General features: G+C 60.8%; 1 protein-coding gene across 3 annotated transcripts; it reads left to right on the forward strand.

Annotated features, from left to right (window-relative positions):
- Positions 1–270: 270 nt before the first annotated feature.
- On the forward strand, positions 271–14,488 carry NDRG4 (NDRG family member 4). 3 transcript variants are annotated; one of them, XM_009894474.1, is made up of 15 exons: positions 271–400; positions 731–775; positions 7,707–7,812; positions 9,298–9,418; positions 9,690–9,752; positions 9,957–10,017; positions 10,315–10,401; positions 10,499–10,555; positions 10,932–11,035; positions 11,540–11,596; positions 11,692–11,743; positions 12,472–12,519; positions 12,762–12,797; positions 12,992–13,043; positions 14,233–14,488. In XM_009894474.1, the coding sequence occupies exons 1-15, from the start codon at positions 326–328 to the stop codon at positions 14,385–14,387; spliced, it is 1,119 nt and encodes a 372-aa protein (XP_009892776.1). In that variant the 5' UTR covers positions 271–325; the 3' UTR covers positions 14,388–14,488. The 3 variants fall into 3 exon arrangements, with proteins under 3 accessions (XP_009892776.1, XP_009892777.1, XP_009892778.1); XM_009894475.1 differs by lacking the exons at positions 271–400; positions 731–775 and adding exons at positions 5,059–5,150; positions 13,547–13,585 and having other exon boundaries at positions 14,233–14,387; XM_009894476.1 differs by lacking the exons at positions 271–400; positions 731–775 and adding an exon at positions 5,059–5,150.
- Positions 14,489–15,739: the final 1,251 nt, after the last annotated feature.

Below are 15,739 nucleotides of genomic sequence, written 5' to 3' on the forward strand. Positions count from 1 at the left end.
AGACCAGGTTGGTCTCTCAGTTTGCCGAAGACAGGTCTGTCCTTAACTGGCAGAACTGGATGTGGGTGGGAGCTGGGAGCTGAGCTCCTCCAGGCACTGCCTGCCCTGCGCCTGCTTCCAGCTCCCAGTGGAGGGGCTTGCTGCAACCCCCGGACAAGCCGAAGCACCAAGCCCCAGTGGTAGATGGGTGGAGTGAAGCTGCTTTGGGTCCTGTCCCCATGGGCAGACCCAGGATGTTCCAGGGGGCTGGGGCAAAGGGGACCAAGGCAGGTCCCCATGGGTTCTGACATCTTCCTCGCACTGGGCAGGGCTGCTGCTGCAGGAGATGACCATGGCAGGGCTGCATGAGCTGCGCTTCACCGAGGAGAAGCCGCTGCTGCGGGGCCAGGATGCTGAGCTGGTGAGTCTGGTGACCACACTGGCTCTGGCTTCTGCACTTGGGTGCTGGGATGCATGGACTTAAGTGGGAGCTTGGGGGATGATGTGCTGGCATTGGGTACACGTTTGTGCACATGTATTGGTATTCCGTGCATCTGTGTGTGCAGATGTGCTGGTATTGATGCGCATGCATGGGTGAGCATGGGTTCTGGTTTGGTGTGATGGTGTATGCCCCGGGGAGTGGGTGCTTGTGGTGTCCAGGGGCTTCCTGTGTTGGGTGGGAGGAGGGCGCTGCGAGAATGAGGATCAGTGGGGGAATGTCTCTGTCCCTAGCAGCTCCTTCTCTCCCCAGGAGAACTCGGATGTCTTCCTCTCCACTGTGGACACAGACTGGAAGGTAGGTTCGGCCACAGTGGGTGCACCCAACCCCTGGGTCCTGCCTGGGACAGCAGCCTGAGGCTGGGGAAGGCTGAGGGGTGCTGAGTGGACCCAAGGGTGTTGCCGTCCCCCTGGCTTCCATGGGGTTGCAGTGTCTGGTTGGTGTCTGTGCAATGGGGCTGCATGGCCATTGTGGTACCTGGCAGGAAGGAACAGGCGGGGACACGCTGCCAGGCATGCTCTGTGCTGGTGCTCGGATGTGGCTGGTGGGCACTTGGCGACAGGCCGGGGACAAAACCTCTTTAGAACAGGCAATTTCTTCTCAGGAGGGCTGACCTGCTTTTCCAGCCCCTCTGCCATTGCCATGGCAATGGTTTCCCAGGCGATGCCAGCTCCCCACTTACATAAGGATGTTTGAAAGCCTCTTTCTTTTTTGGAGGTCTGGGGCATTGCCCCCCCATACCACCCGCCTCTCTCGGAGAGCAGGGCTCCTCTGCTTCCCTGACTGGCACCTGCCTGCCTCGTACCTCCCTATTTCCTCTCTACAGGAGCCCTGTGACATGGCTTTGGGGCTCACAGGGGCTCTACGTGTTGATCTTCGTCACTCTCACACCTCCGCCCAAGCTCATCCCGCACCAGGCTTGCCCCGCAGAGACTGGGCTCTGCCCATCCCCCGTAGATGAGCAGGGAGGGTCGTGGGGGTGCCAGACCCCAGCTGGCTGCCTGTCCCTCTCTCAAAGCATCCCACCTCCCAGGGGACACCAGTGACCGACTTCAGGTTGTATATTGCTGCTTTGCCAGTGGCTGAGACCACCAGGAGGGTGGGCTCGGGTGGTGGTGGCTGAGCCCTGCCAGATCCAGCACTGAAACAACAGCACCTCCAAGGATAAAACAAATCTGGATTTCATTCATCCTGAGAGAGGGGAAGGGGAGCCCGGGTTCCCGTTTGGGCAGACCCAAAGTGGTGCCCAGGCTTTTGGGGCTGGCCTGCTCCATCTCCATCACCCATGTGGGTGGCAGGGTGCAGCCAGGCAGGCAGCAAGGACGTTCGCCAGGATGATGGGCGGTGGCTGCTGTGATTCGCAGGGTAGGAGATTTCTGACAGGCCTCTTGGAGGCCACAAAATTATTCAAAAATGGCAGTGGAGGGAAAGAAATGCCACCCTTCCTGGCAGCTCCAAAGCTGGCAAGATGCTGGGTCCGTGAGCTGCAGGGTGTGCATGTCTGGGCTGCTCCTTGCTCGGCTTGCTCAGGGTCCCTGTTGACCACTGGAGGGGAACCCAAACCTCCTGGTGTCACCGAAGTGAGGCCAAGGAGGGAGAGGGAGGCAGCAGTGCCGGCTGCCTGGAGATCCTGGTAGGGCTCTCACTCAGCTGTGCTGGGGCGCAGGGCTTGGTTGGCATGCAGGGGATGTTAAAGAGCAATGACTCTTCCACGACAATCTTTGCATATCAATATTTCAGGGTGATGCTGAATTTTGTCCCTGCTGGGCAGCAGGTGGCGTGGGTCCGGATGGCAAATGCCACAGCCATGTGCCCGCATGCCCTCGGTACCTAAAATGAACTGGGCAAGGATCAACGTGGCTTTTCCCAAACCAGCCAGGCCCTGCGCCCTCTTGGTTCCCCTCCAAGAACCTCAGGGTGGGGATGGGATCAACTTCCCAGGCTGTGCCAGGGCAACCCCCTTCTTTCCCCCACCCCGGCACTTTGCAGGTTGGTTCACAGCAAAGGCTGAGGACTGCCTGCCTTTCCTCTGGGAGCTCTTACCCCATTTTCTAGGCTCACCTCCTTGGGGTAATTCAATCCAGCCCCCAGCTTAGTTCTTCACTGTCCCTCTGGTCCTCCCCAGAGCCAGTCACTGTTCCCTTGCCAAGATGTTGGCCGGGGCAGCGGGGAGGGGCAGCAAGGAACCCACGGGGAACCCTTGGGGCTGCTGGCATAAGCCAGGGTGCAGGAGTGCTGGGGGCAGAGGGCAGAACCTGGGCACCCTGGCTCTGCTGGAGGTCTGGGCCACCTGCCAGGCAGATGGGCTAGTAGCCAATGGGGTAGCGATGCCATTTGATGCCATTCAAGCGGAGTCAGCCTTGCTCAGCCCTCCTATCTCCCTGCCCCCCTTTTCCATTCATGCCTTTACTTCTCCTCAGCTTTTCCACCCCTTCTCCCTTCTATTTTGCCACCTTCTGTCTCCTTTTTTGTCTGCTCATGCCCCTTTGCATCACACTTTTTCATGGAGGCTGTGGCTGTTCATGCTCTTTGGCGCCACATGTAGCAGGGCTGAGGAAAGCAAAAATGGCACCCAGAGCTGTGAACGGCTTTGTACCTGGGCCAGAAACCACCTGGAAGCTGGGCTTCCCCTCATATGCCATCCTTCATTACCAGAGATGTATTTCTTCAGGCTTGGGGCTGAGCTCCCTGCAGGACAAAGCGGTGCAGAGGAGAGCCTCTTTGGTGGAGGCAAGGTGGATGCCATCCTCTCGCTGCCTGTCTGTCCATCCTTTCTCCCAGGAGACCCCCTGGCCGCCCAGCCCCAGCAGGACACTGCTTTCAGTAGCTCCCCACCAGCTCTGGGTGGTTGTTTGTCCAGCTCAGGGAAAGGGCTCTCCCCAGGGAAAAGCAGCTCAGCCCTGTTATTAGACATCAAAGACTCCACAGGAACAAGCCTGCTGGGTGACGCTGAGGTGTGTGTGTTGATGATGGCAGCCGGAGCCCCTCTGCCCATGGCTGAGGTGTGTGTCAGGGCATGGCAGAGGCGAACCGTGGCGAGGTGCCAGGGTGGGGATGATGCAGCTCCAGCTGGCATGGAGCATCCCTGTGCGAGGCAGGCTGGATCCTGCTGGATACTGCCCTGGTCCAGCACTGACATGTGGCTCTCCAGCCCCTTTGAGCAGGACTGCCGGATTCTTTTTCCGTCCATGATTGCCCAGCTTTTTGCTGGAGCAGCTCGGGTCGTGGTTGTGCCGAGCCAGGCAATGGTGCTGGGCTGGGCAGGGGCAGGCAGGGTGCTGGGGGATGGTACCCAGAGCCTACCGGGGGGGTTTGGGGCCATCCGTGGGTGTGAGCTGTAGGCAGACTCACCCTCTCACAAAGCCTCATTGGAATCAAGGCAGAAACCATCTGCCTGCACACATGTGCACACGGGAATACACATGCGTGTGCACACACAGCATGCATCAGCTCAGGGACGGGATCCGACCCCATGGCATTGCTGGGTTGTCTTTCCTCCTGCCTGATTTACTTGCCGCTGGCAACATGCGGGTCAGGGCACATCCCTGGCATGCCAGCATCCTGCAGCAGGCAGGATGACTGTGCTACTGGGTAAGGTACCACAGGTGTCTGGGCAGTGTTCATGTGTGCACAAGCATGTGACTGTCCGTGCACATGTGCACAAGGTTCTGCCTGTGTGCAGGTCATTGGTGCATCCATGCGCATAAGCGATGGTGATGGCATACATGCTAAACACACAAAAGAAGGACACAGCAGGCGTGCTCCTTACATGCACGTGACCGTGCCCATACATGTACAGGAACATGTACTGACACAGACACACAGGGGCCAGCCCTGTGACAGTACCCGCAAACATTTTGGGGGGGTGGTGGGAGGGTGTGCATGTGCTTCAGCGTGGGTCATTGTATTTATTTTTCCAAAGTCTGCACGGACAGACGTGTGAGGGGACACTGTTTTGCCTTGCTCCTGTGTGTCTGTGTCGGTACTGTTGCTGTGCATGTATGTGCATGGTCATGTGCATGTGCAGAGCACGGCTGCTGCGTCCTTCTCCTGTGTGTTTAGCACGTGCCCGTGTCTGGTCATGGGTGCGTGTGTGCTTCCTGGTGCGTGTGTGTTGCTGCAGGGCTTTGGTCTGGGTGGCTGCAGGCTCCAGCATGATTCTGTGTGTTTGCGTGGGGCTGGAGCCATGTGCGTGTGCGTGACGGGTGCAGGCAAGCGGTGCGGGTCTCTGCCGTGATGATGCTCTGTGTGTGTTGCAAGTGCAACCCTGTCCAGGCAGCCCTGCCTGTCTCGGTCTGCTGAAAGAGGGAAGATGGAGCAGGTACCGCACTGTGCCAGGCTTTTTTTCTTCATAAACAAGGGTATTTGGGGCCAATTGGAGCATGAATAATTCCCACGGCAGCCAATGGCTGAGTGCTGGCTCCATCGCAGTGCTTGCCCGCAATGGAGGCCAAACCTGCCGGGCTGCGTGTCGCGTCGAGGGGGAAGGGAGAGGGAGGGCTTAGCGCAGGGCTGGGGCTCCGCTATAAAGCGAGGCAAGGGGCTGAGCCAGCGCAGAGCTCTGCTTCACTGCTGCGCCACTGTGCCCCACGCCAGGACCCCGTGCTCGGCCCACCCTGCCCACGCATCTTCGTCCACCCAGTTCCTCACCATGCCTGAGTGCTGGGATGGGGTAGGTACCACCGTTCCGGTGCTTGCTGCCCTCCTTTCCCAGGGAGTTTTGCCTCAGTACTGCCCCTGCTCACCCGGGCTGGACCTTTGCACCCAGGAGGGCTTGGTGTGGGTCAGGCAGGTGTTGGTGTGGGGTGGACCTGCTGCTGGGGAGCTCTTCCTTCCCCCAGCCCCGCTGCCGCATCTCTGACTTGCCGCATGTTTTGGGGACGCGTTGTCCTTGAGCATGTCGTCCCTGAGCACAGCAGAGATGCTGCGCTGAGGCTGAGGGTGAGTAAGCGCAGCTGCAGCGGCTGGGGCTGACTGCTGATGGCGGGGAGGAGGGGGGGAACACTGCCCCTTCCCCACCCCCAGAGTTGCAGAGGGAGAGGGTCTCTTGCTGTTTTGAAGCAATCTCTTGGATGCTTTCTGGCCTCTGCAGTGGATGGCAACACCCGATGGCAACAGGCTGGTGTGGAGGGTGGGGGAGGTAAGCAAGGCGGGAGCACTGCAGCGGTAAGCAGGTAACCTGGGCAGGGCTGGGCTCTCTCAGGCACCTATAGGTGTTGCAACCCCTGCACCCTTCCTTGCTGGGGCCATGGGTTGTCAGTGCCCCCCCGCCTCCCTGCTGCCTGCATCCTCTGCATCCCTAGCCTCTCCCCCAGAGCGAGCATCCCTGCAGCAAAGGGCAGGGCTGCGATACCCAGCGATGCTGCAGGGGCTGCACCACGGGCAAGGGTGCGCCTGGCTTGGCAGAGGCGGGGGAGCAGTGCTGGGGAAGGAGCTGCCACCTTGGGCATGTGATTTTTGGGGTGGGATTGCAGGCTGAGCTGTTGGGGCTGTGATGAGGACCTGGCGGGGAGGAGGGGGGGAACACTGCCCCTTCCCCACCCCCAGAGTTGCAGAGGGAGAGGGTCTCTTGCTGTTTTGAAGCAATCTCTTGGATGCTTTCTGGCCTCTGCAGTGGATGGCAACACCCGATGGCAACAGGCTGGTGTGGAGGGTGGGGGAGGTAAGCAAGGCGGGAGCACTGCAGCGGTTAGCAGGTAACCTGGGCAGGGCTGGGCTCTCTCAGGCACCTATAGGTGTTGCAACCCCTGCACCCTTCCTTGCTGGGGCCATGGGTTGTCAGTGCCCCCCCGCCTCCCTGCTGCCTGCATCCTCTGCATCCCTAGCCTCTCCCCCAGAGCGAGCATCCCTGCAGCAAAGGGCAGGGCTGCGATACCCAGCGATGCTGCAGGGGCTGCACCACGGGCAAGGGTGCGCCTGGCTTGGCAGAGGCGGGGGAGCAGTGCTGGGGAAGGAGCTGCCACCTTGGGCATGTGATTTTTGGGGTGGGATTGCAGGCTGAGCTGTTGGGGCTGTGATGAGGACCGTGGGCATGGGCATGGCAAGGAGGCAGCCCTGTTCCCAGGATCAGACCACATGGATGCCTCCTGCTCAGTGACCTTGGGCCAGGCCCTTCCTCTGCCTCAGGTTCCCCATCGTTTGTTGTGAGGGGATGTCCCTACTTATTGCCAGCTGCCTGATACAGCCCCGGGGACTGGAGGGACAGCTGTGGATGAGGGCTAGAGCCGAGGTGCCCTTGGGGAGCCGAGTGTTGTCTCCACAGAGCCTGTGAGCTGCCCTTGGGCATTGCATCCCCCCAGGGACAGCGAATCTCGGTGAGGAGGCACTGCAGTGAGGAGACCCTGTCCTCAGACAGTTCCTCCTACCTGAGGCCCATATGTCCTTCAGAGTCCTTGGTGGTGTGTAACCCACGGGAGCACCCACGTACCCCCTCCCCTACTGCCAGGCCATCCATGGGGGCGCTAGTACCTATGGCAAGGACCATGCCAATTGGGCACCCTGCCAGCATCCCCTGCCCAGCCCTGCTCGTCGCGTGATGCTCCTGCACCCACCTGATCCCAGCTTCGAGGTCATTGCCAGTGGGCTGGCTGGCAGGCATGGGCATCTGGGGGGGAACCCTGGTCCCTTGTCCCTAGATGATGCCTTGGCCAGCACCTGGCTTCACAGCCTCAGTTTCCCTTGCTGGCTGGGGCCCATGGCCATGAAGGCAAGGCTGGAGCCCTCCCAGCCAGGGAAACTGAGGCATGGGGCAGTCCTGGTCTCTGTGTGGGGGCAGAGCCATTTCAGACCAAGAGATTTTAAAGTTATTTTAGCTGTCATTTTGGAACCAGGCTGCAGTGTTTCTTGGGGCGATGTCCGGGGTCTGACCTCTGCCTGTTTGTCCCAGGCACAGTGAATCCAGGTCAACTGGGCCATGTTGTGATCCTCCCACCCTGTTGCCAAAGCTTGGGCCCTCAAAGACCTCCTGTCCCACCTTGTCCTTCCCCTTCCCTTCCCTTCCCTTCCCTTCCCGTGGAGGCTGGGAGCATTTGTGTGTGATTTGCCCCGCCTTCTGCCATGGCCAAGATGCCCAATGCTGGAGGTTTTCCCAGGATGGGTGCTCTTCTTTCCCTGGTGCTCCTATGGGACCCAGCCCTCCGGGGGAAGCAGCGGTGAATGGTGGGATGGCAGGACAGGAGAGGATATCTTGGGGCAGGCAGGCGTCACCTGATCTCTCCCTTTCCCCCAGGAACATGACATTGAGACCCCCTACGGGCTGCTGCACGTGGTCATCCGGGGCTCGCCAAAGGGGAATCGCCCGGCCATCCTGACATACCATGATGTGGGCCTCAACCGTGAGTGCTGGTCCCTGGGCCATGGGGCACAGGGGCAGGGCAGGAGTGAGCTTGGGACTGTATGCAGTGCCGGGATGTTAGCCAAAGGCCCTGGCTCAGCTCCTTTGCCTCCTCCCATGGCGGGTCCCTAGGCTTCACTGGATCTCCCCAAACATCTGAAAGCACCAGAAGGGTTTGGATCATAGAATCATAGAATGGTTTAAGTTGGAAGCGACCTAGAAGATCATCGAGTCCCACCCCCCCTGCCATAGACCAGGTTGCCCAAGGCCACGTCCAGCCTGGCCTTAAACACCTCCAGGGATGGGGCCTCAACAACTTCTCTGGGCAACTTGTTCCAGTGCCTTACAACCCTCAGAGTGAAAAATTTCTTCCTAATGTTTAAGCTAAACCGGCCCTCTTCCAGTTTAAAGCCATTCCCCCTCATCCTATCACTACATGCCAGCCGAACCTAAAGCCCAGGCCAGGCACAGCCAGGAGTGCTTGGACACCCCAGTGCTGGCTGTCCACCTGCCCACGCCAGGCAGGGTCGGGATGCTGGGGATGCTGGGTTGGTCCCCGCTGCCTGTTGGTATTCAGAGCACGGACTTGGCTGGCAGCGGGGTGTAGTCAGGGCTGGAGGAGGCGGGGAATAGCACGGAAGGAGGGACTCTGAGCCGGGGCTCTGGATGTGGGGATGCTGTGCCCTGTTAGCCTGCAGCCTTGGGCCTGCACCCCAGAGCCCTGTCCTGGGCTGTGCCCACTTGCTGAGCTGGTATGCCCGGTGCCCTGTAAGCGGGGAGAAGCATCTCCCCCTCCGCTGGCAGCTGAGGCTGAGTCACCAACATGCTACGTGAGCTGACTCACCATCACAGCAGCACTCTTGTGTCCAGGGATGCATCATGTTGTTTGCGATGGACCTTACAACCTGCCTCGCCCCCATGTTTTGGGAGAGATGTCCCGGCACCAATGCCATGGGGCAAGACCCCTCCAAGCCCTGGCAATGGCTGTATCCCACTGCAGTGGTGGTGGCCTGTCCACAGCAGCACTGGGGCAGTTTCTTTATTTCCAAGCAGGGAGATTTGCAGCTGTTTCTCAAATCTCGTGTTTGCTTGAGCCCTTTCTGGGAATCTTGGACAGGGCCGATAATACCCCAGGCTGCTAATCCTGCTGCCTGCTGGGTGGTCCTGCAGCTCCGGGCTTTGCATCCCCCAGTCCCATCTCTCCAAGGAGACAAGGCTCATCCCAAACCCCTCATCCTCCTGACTGTATCTGTCCATCCTCATGCCTCCCAACACCATGAGGGATGCAGCCCTTGCTAACAGTGGCTGTGGTCTCTGCTGTGGGGATGAGGAGCCTGGAGGGAAGGGGGTGGAAGGGTTTTGGTGGCGTGTCACCTCCTGGTTGAGGGGCAGTGGGAGGGCAGGTGACCTCTCTCCATGCTCCCCTGGCCCACCAGGCCCCCGTGCTGGGGTGTTTGGTCTCTGATCCCTGTCTGCCCCTTGACAGACAAGCTTTGCTTCAACACCTTCTTCAACTACGAGGACATGCAGGAGATCACGAAGCACTTTGTGGTGTGCCACGTGGATGCGCCGGGCCAACAGGCAGGAGCCTCGCAGTTCCCTCAGGGGTAGGTGCCAGCTTTGGGGACTTGCTACACCTGCCAGGATGTCACTTCCCTGCCTGCTGGGTTGTCACTGTCCAGGCAGTTGTGCCCTGCCTGTCGTCTCTCTGAACCATCTCAAAGCCCGTGGCAGCCGACTAGCCCAGGGTGGGCAATGGGGTGGTTTGTGGGTAGGTGGCATTTCTCTGCACACTTCAGACAGCCCAGCTGCCCTGTCCCAACCTTCCCACTCTGTGTGGGCCCCATAACCACTGTCCTGGGTCTCCCTGTGCCGCAGGTACCAGTACCCATCCATGGACCAGCTGGCTGCCATGTTACCCAGCGTGGTGCAGCATTTTGGGTGAGTCAGCCTCTCCTCCACAGCTGCTGGCTGAAGGTGCTGGGCAGGGAGCTGGGCAGGAGGCAAGGGTTTGGGGCTGGGGGAGTTGTGCCTGTAAGCTGGCACCCTGCATGTCTTCTTGTGCCCCATGCTGGAGGTGGAGGTGGGCCCCAGGGAATCTGTGCTGGAGCCCACTGTACCCCCATATGCACCTTTGCTTTCCAGGTTCAAGTACGTGATTGGGATCGGTGTTGGGGCAGGAGCCTACGTGCTGGCCAAGTTTGCGGTGAGCCTGCGGCTGGGCTGGGCTGGTCCTGAGTTTCCCCTACCTGCTGTCAGCCTGGGGCAAAGGGAAGAGCAGGAGCTCACACCCTCGGGCAGGCTCCTGGGGGTCAGGAGGGCCAGGACAGCAGTGTCTTGGCCATAGTGGTCTTGCAGTCTTGCCACAGGTCTCCCATCGCTCCCAGGACAGGGCCACATCAGCCCCGTGCAGTGCCTGTGCAGTGGGCAGCGGTGCTGGTGGGGGCCTGCCCTGGGTGCATCTCCCCGTCCTGCTGAGCATCACCCCTCTTGCTCACTGCAGCTCATCTTCCCCGACCTGGTTGAAGGACTGGTCCTCATGAATATCGACCCCAACGGCAAAGGCTGGATTGACTGGGCAGCTGCCAAGGTGGGCAAGGCCCCAACCCCACCCTCCCAGCGCCGGTCGGTCCCTGGGGCAGGAGCCAGCCACGGCCGTGCTGTAACTCCCTGTGCTCCCTCCACAGCTCTCTGGCCTCACCAGCACGCTGCCGGACACTGTCCTGTCCCACCTGTTCAGCCAGGTAAGGGCTGTGCATCCTGCCGGCCCCTGCCACCGACCCACTGACCAGCATGCCAGCCGGGTCACCTGGGCTGTGCCCTGCCCTGCCTGCCGGGTGCCGCAGTGCCGCTGGACCTGTCTCATGCCCAGGGATGGGATTAGTCAAGCCCTGCCTGTATCCCTCCTGCCTGATCCGGTGGCTTGGCCTTGATGAGTGCGACTCGTGCTCGCATCCTGCCTGGGTGTGCTGCCTGCAGCACCTCTGTGCCCAGCCACATTGCCCAGCATCCTCCCCCTCTGCCCCACTGGCTGGCATGGCATGGGCAGGCATGGGGAATGGGGGGTCCTGCGCGGCACCCAACAGTGCCTGCTCTCATTTCCATCCCCTGCTGGCACAGGAAGAGCTGGTGAACAACACGGAGCTGGTGCAGAGTTACCGGCAGCAGATCGGCAGTGTGGTGAACCAGTTCAACCTCCAGCTCTTCCTCAACATGTACAACAGGTGAGCACCCCGAGTGGCCCTGTCTGTGCCAGGGTGAGGGGCTGCAGTCCTGGTGGGTGGCCCTGAGGGCACCAGGGGAACCCTGACCACTGTAGGGTGCTGCCATCACCCTCTGGCGCAGGCAGGCAGCGGTGCAAAGCTGGCCGGGGATGCTGGAGTGGTGGCACCTGTACCAGAGCCTTGCCATGTTCCAGAGCCTGTGGCCACGGGTGCACATCCCCTGGTCTCCTCCTGTGCTGGGTACTGGCACAGGCCTGGGGAAGGGGGCAGAGATGCTGTCCCATGCACGCAGGGGGTTGGGAGTCTTGCTACTCTGCTGGGTGCTACATCCCACGGCGTGGGCTCTGCTCGGGTCATGGCTGAGGTGGCCATGAAGTCCTCCACCCACAGGGTGCCAGGACAGCAGGGCTGGATGCTGCTTCCCAGAGCTCTTGCTCTTGCACTATGACATTAGTGGCAGCACCTGCCCATGGGCTCACACTGGCCCTCTTTCTCCTCCATCAGCCGCAGGGACCTGGACATCAACCGGCCTGGGACTGTGCCCAATGCCAAGACACTGCGGTAAGAGTTGTGCCAGCATGGCATGGGAGGATCCAGGGCAGTGGAGTCCACCCAGGCCAAGCCCTGACTCTGCCCCTTCCTCCTCTCGCTTCCAGCTGCCCTGTGATGCTGGTGGTTGGAGACAACGCGCCTGCTGAAGAGGGGGTGGTGAGTGATGGGGTAGTGCCTGCAGGGTGGCACACAGGTGGTGCCCATGCATGGACACGCTCGTGTTCGCTGCCTGCTCAGACATGTGTGAGCTCCTGTGTGCGGGACTGTGCTCTTGTGCAAATCTCCCTGCTCATGTGGACACATGTGCACATGTGTCTGTGTATGGTTGCCACACCTTGGAGAACCTCCCCTTCCTCGTATGCCAAGACGTGCTCACAACATGCACACTTGGACGTGTTGGCACACTCCCTGCTTGGCCACGTGCACACAAATGGCAGCTAGCACATGCATGTGCTTGCACACATCCTCGTGGTTGTCCACACTTTTACAATTGGTCACAGGTACTGTGCAGGTGGCCATGTTTGTACATAATATGTAAGTGCATGTGCACTCTTCCCTCCTCCTGCACGTGTACCTCTATGCACATGAGCACACTTGTGTGCTTGTACACGCATGTGTGATACACAGGATGCCTCACCAGCCTCCCCTCCCTTTCCAGCCCCTAACCCTTGCTCAGACACTGCTTGGCAGGAGGAAGGTCCCCCCTGTCCCATGGCAAAGGGATGGTGGTTCTGCAGGCTTAGAGCTGGCCTAGCGCCCTGTGTCCACCTGACTGGGGTGGGGTGTGCCACCTGGGGTGCCATGGGCCAGTGGTGGTACCCGTGGGCAACTTCTGCCAGGCTCAGGGCACCCCAGGGTGCTAATATCATCCCTCTTGCCCACAGGTGGAGTGTAACTCCAAGCTGGATCCCACCAACACCACCTTCCTGAAGGTAGGTGGGTGGCAGAGGGCGGCCAGGCAGTCCCTGCTGCCCATGAAGTGCCCCATTGCCCTCTGCCCCAGTTCTGCAGGGTGTCCCCATCTCCCCATTCCATGTCTGTCTTGGCCATGTGGCTGGGGACAGGAGGGGGGAGCAGGGTGGCCCCAACAGTGGCATCCTGCCAGTGTGTACCAGGGGACGGGGTGGGCGGCAAAGGCACCCTCCCAGACTTAAGCAGGACCCTCTCTCTGCAGATGGCTGACTGTGGTGGGCTGCCCCAGGTCACACAGGTAAGCCCCTGGAATTTCCCCAGTTAACTGGGTATACTGGGCCCTGAGACATGCACTGGTGCTGCCCCTGGCTAGGAGGGGATGGGCTGAGGTGGGCACAGGAGTCTTGTGCAGGGGTTGCCAGAGGCAGCTCGGGGCTGAACAGGGGTCTCGGCCCCGGTGCTGCCTCAACTCAGCCTGCTCTCTTCCCACAGCCCGGCAAGCTGACCGAAGCCTTCAAGTACTTCCTGCAAGGCATGGGCTACAGTGAGTGCCAGGGCTGGGCACGGGGCTGGCGCATGCCTGTGCGTGCACAAGCATGTGTGCCTGTGTGTGCGTGTGCTGAGCCTGGCCCCCCTGCCTGCCCCTCCTGATGGAGGGCTGCGCCTGCAGATGTCTATCTGTGGGTTTGCAGGGGCATGGGTTGCACAGGCACTGTGTGCACACAGGCATGTGTACAAGGCCTCTGTGTGTGTAGACAGGGTTGCTGTGCACAAGTCTGTGGGCATATGTGTGTGTATATGTCCATCAGCACGTGTGTGTGTGTGTGTGTGCATGTGTGTGAAGGTCCACGTACATACATGCGTGTGTGTTTGCGGGTCCATGTGCACGTGCATATGTGTCAGTGTGTGTGTGTGCAGGTCTGTGTGCGGACGTGTGGGTCTGTGTGCCTGCACACATGGGGCTGGGCTGGGGCTCCTGGCCCCACTGCTGGCTGGCAGGGCTGACGTTCTCTCTCTGCCCTCCCTGCCCTTCTCCACTCCTGCCAGTCACCCACCTGAAGGATCGGAGGCTGAGTGGAGGCACAGGTACCGCTCAGTGCTGCTCAGCCCATGCCCGCTGCTGCATGGTGCCTGCCTGGCCTGTGCCCTCAAGCTGCCTGGGCACCTTTGGGAGCAGCCTGGGTGCAGGGCTGGCCCTTCCTAGCTAGGTGCCCTCTGCCTCACTCTGCTTTGCCTGAGATGGCACCCTGAGCCAGGGCTGGGGGCTGAGTAATGGCATTCGGAGTAGTCCCTTCCCCCTACAATGCGGGCACCATCTCAGCAGTGTGCCCACTGTGCCCTCCTCCAGCCGACCAGGACCTGTGCCCACTGGGCATCCTGGCTGGAGGAGGGGGTCACCTGCCCTGCACATCCTGGGGAGCCAGGAGAGCTCCCATCCCTGCTCACTCCTTCACCAGAGTGTGGCGGCCAGGGGTCCCCACTGCCTCATGCCCAGTGGTTGCATCCCCAGGAGATGTGCCTGCCACAGGGTGCCCCGTCCCTGCCCCGCTGTCCTCTGCCAGCCTGGAACTGCTCATGTTGTCACAGCACTGCATGCTGCAAGCTTGTGCCCGGGGTCATTTGCATCAGGGAGCGGGACCAGCGGCTTTGCTTGCGTGAGGCAATGTCAGCTCAGGTCCTGCTGGCTTTCAGAGGGAGCTGAGCACCCTGGCTGTCTCTCTCTGCCCCTGCAGTGCCATCTGCCAGCATGACCCGCCTGGCACGCTCCCGCACGGCATCCCTCACCAGTGCCAGCTCGGTGGATGGCACCCGCCCACGTGCCTGCACCCACTCGGAGAGCACCGAGGCCATGGGGCAGATCAACCACACCATGGAGGTATCGTGCTGAGGTCCACGCCAGCCGCCGACGTCTCCAGACCCATCTCCTATCCGTCAGCATCCCGCCAGCACCCACCCACCCCACGGACATCCTCCACGTCCACCCTCACTCCTTTGGGGTCGATTTTGTCGTCTTTGCCATTGGCCTCATCCCTTTGTCTGGTACCAGAGAAGGCAAAGGGCTTTGTTTCACTGCCTCCTGGCTCCAGCTCCTGGCTTCGCCCAGCAGTCACACATGGTTCTGCATTAGTCCTCAGCCTCCCTAGCATTGGTTTGACCCTTCCTTGGGAGGGTGGGTGGCAGGGGGACAGGGCCAGGATGGGGGAGCAGGGGCAGGATGGTGAGATAGGAACAGGGTGGTGGGATGAGGCAGGACACAGCAGGCTGTGAGCAGGACAGCAGGATGTGATGAGAACACAGGAGGTAGGTTGGTCAACCGATGGCTGGCCAAGCCAGATGGAGGCAGTGGCACTCCCTAGGAGGTCACTGGGCACTTCCTGGGGATGCAGCTCCCATTTCTCCCTGCCGGCCCTGCCTAGGGAGAGCTAGCATGGGATTCCCCAACACACCCAGGACCTGCTGCCCCAGAGTTGGCTGAGCATTGTGAGAAATCGCACCCCAAACTGTCCCCTCGCCCTGGTCATATACCCTGAGGGCTGCCCCAGGACAGGGGGAGAGGGCTCAGCCCTGTTCCAGAAACCATCGGGGCAGGAGGGTGGTGGGGGTGTGTGTCACCCTGCCTCTGCCCACACCCTGACCTGTGGTGGCACTTCCTCGGTCCCTTGTTGCAAGAAGGACAACCACCACCTGCCACCAAAAAGGTGCTGGGGGGAAGGGGACTGTGTGCCCTGGTTTGGTTGGTCCCTGCCACACTGACAGTTCTGCTCCCAGCCTTTGGGCTGAGGCTGCCAGGGCTCAGAGGACACTGGGTTTGGGGATGTTGCATGGCAAATCCCCCCTCCATTTTTGCCACAGCCTGTGGGTGTCACCGCAGTGGAGCCACAGTTCTGCTCCCAGCCTTTGGGCTGAGGCTGCCAGGGCTCAGAGGACACTGGGTTTGGGGATGTTGCATGGCAAATCCCCCCTCCATTTTTGCCACAGCCTGTGGGTGTCACCGCAGTGGAGCCATTAGCAATAAGAGACACTCCCTTCCCCCTCCCCTCCCCCCCGTGCTGGGGAGCCCTCAGCACCCTCTGCCCCATAGGGTGCATCACCACAAGGTGCTGGCAGTGTGGGGTAATCCATGGGATGTGGGGAGCACCCCAGTGTCTGGCCTTGCTGTCAGGCTGGCTTTGCCCTGACCAGCCCAGACCTACCACGGCCCCCCACAAATCCACACCCCCCACCCCCAGCATCCCGCCT

The sequence above is a fragment of the Charadrius vociferus genome, unplaced genomic scaffold (assembly GCF_000708025.1).
Source record: "Charadrius vociferus isolate BGI_N301 unplaced genomic scaffold, ASM70802v2 scaffold621, whole genome shotgun sequence".
NCBI classification, from domain to species: domain Eukaryota; kingdom Metazoa; phylum Chordata; class Aves; order Charadriiformes; family Charadriidae; genus Charadrius; species Charadrius vociferus.

Coding starts and splice junctions, on each gene's coding strand:
- NDRG4 (XM_009894474.1), top strand. CDS start 326: ATGACCATGGCAGGGCTGCATGAGCTGCGCTTCACCGAGGAGAAGCCG. Junction 776..7,706: donor CTGTGGACACAGACTGGAAG/GTAGGTTCGGCC, acceptor CCTTTCCCCCAG/GAACATGACATTGAGACCCC. Junction 11,597..11,691: donor CCCAATGCCAAGACACTGCG/GTAAGAGTTGTG, acceptor TCTCGCTTCCAG/CTGCCCTGTGATGCTGGTGG.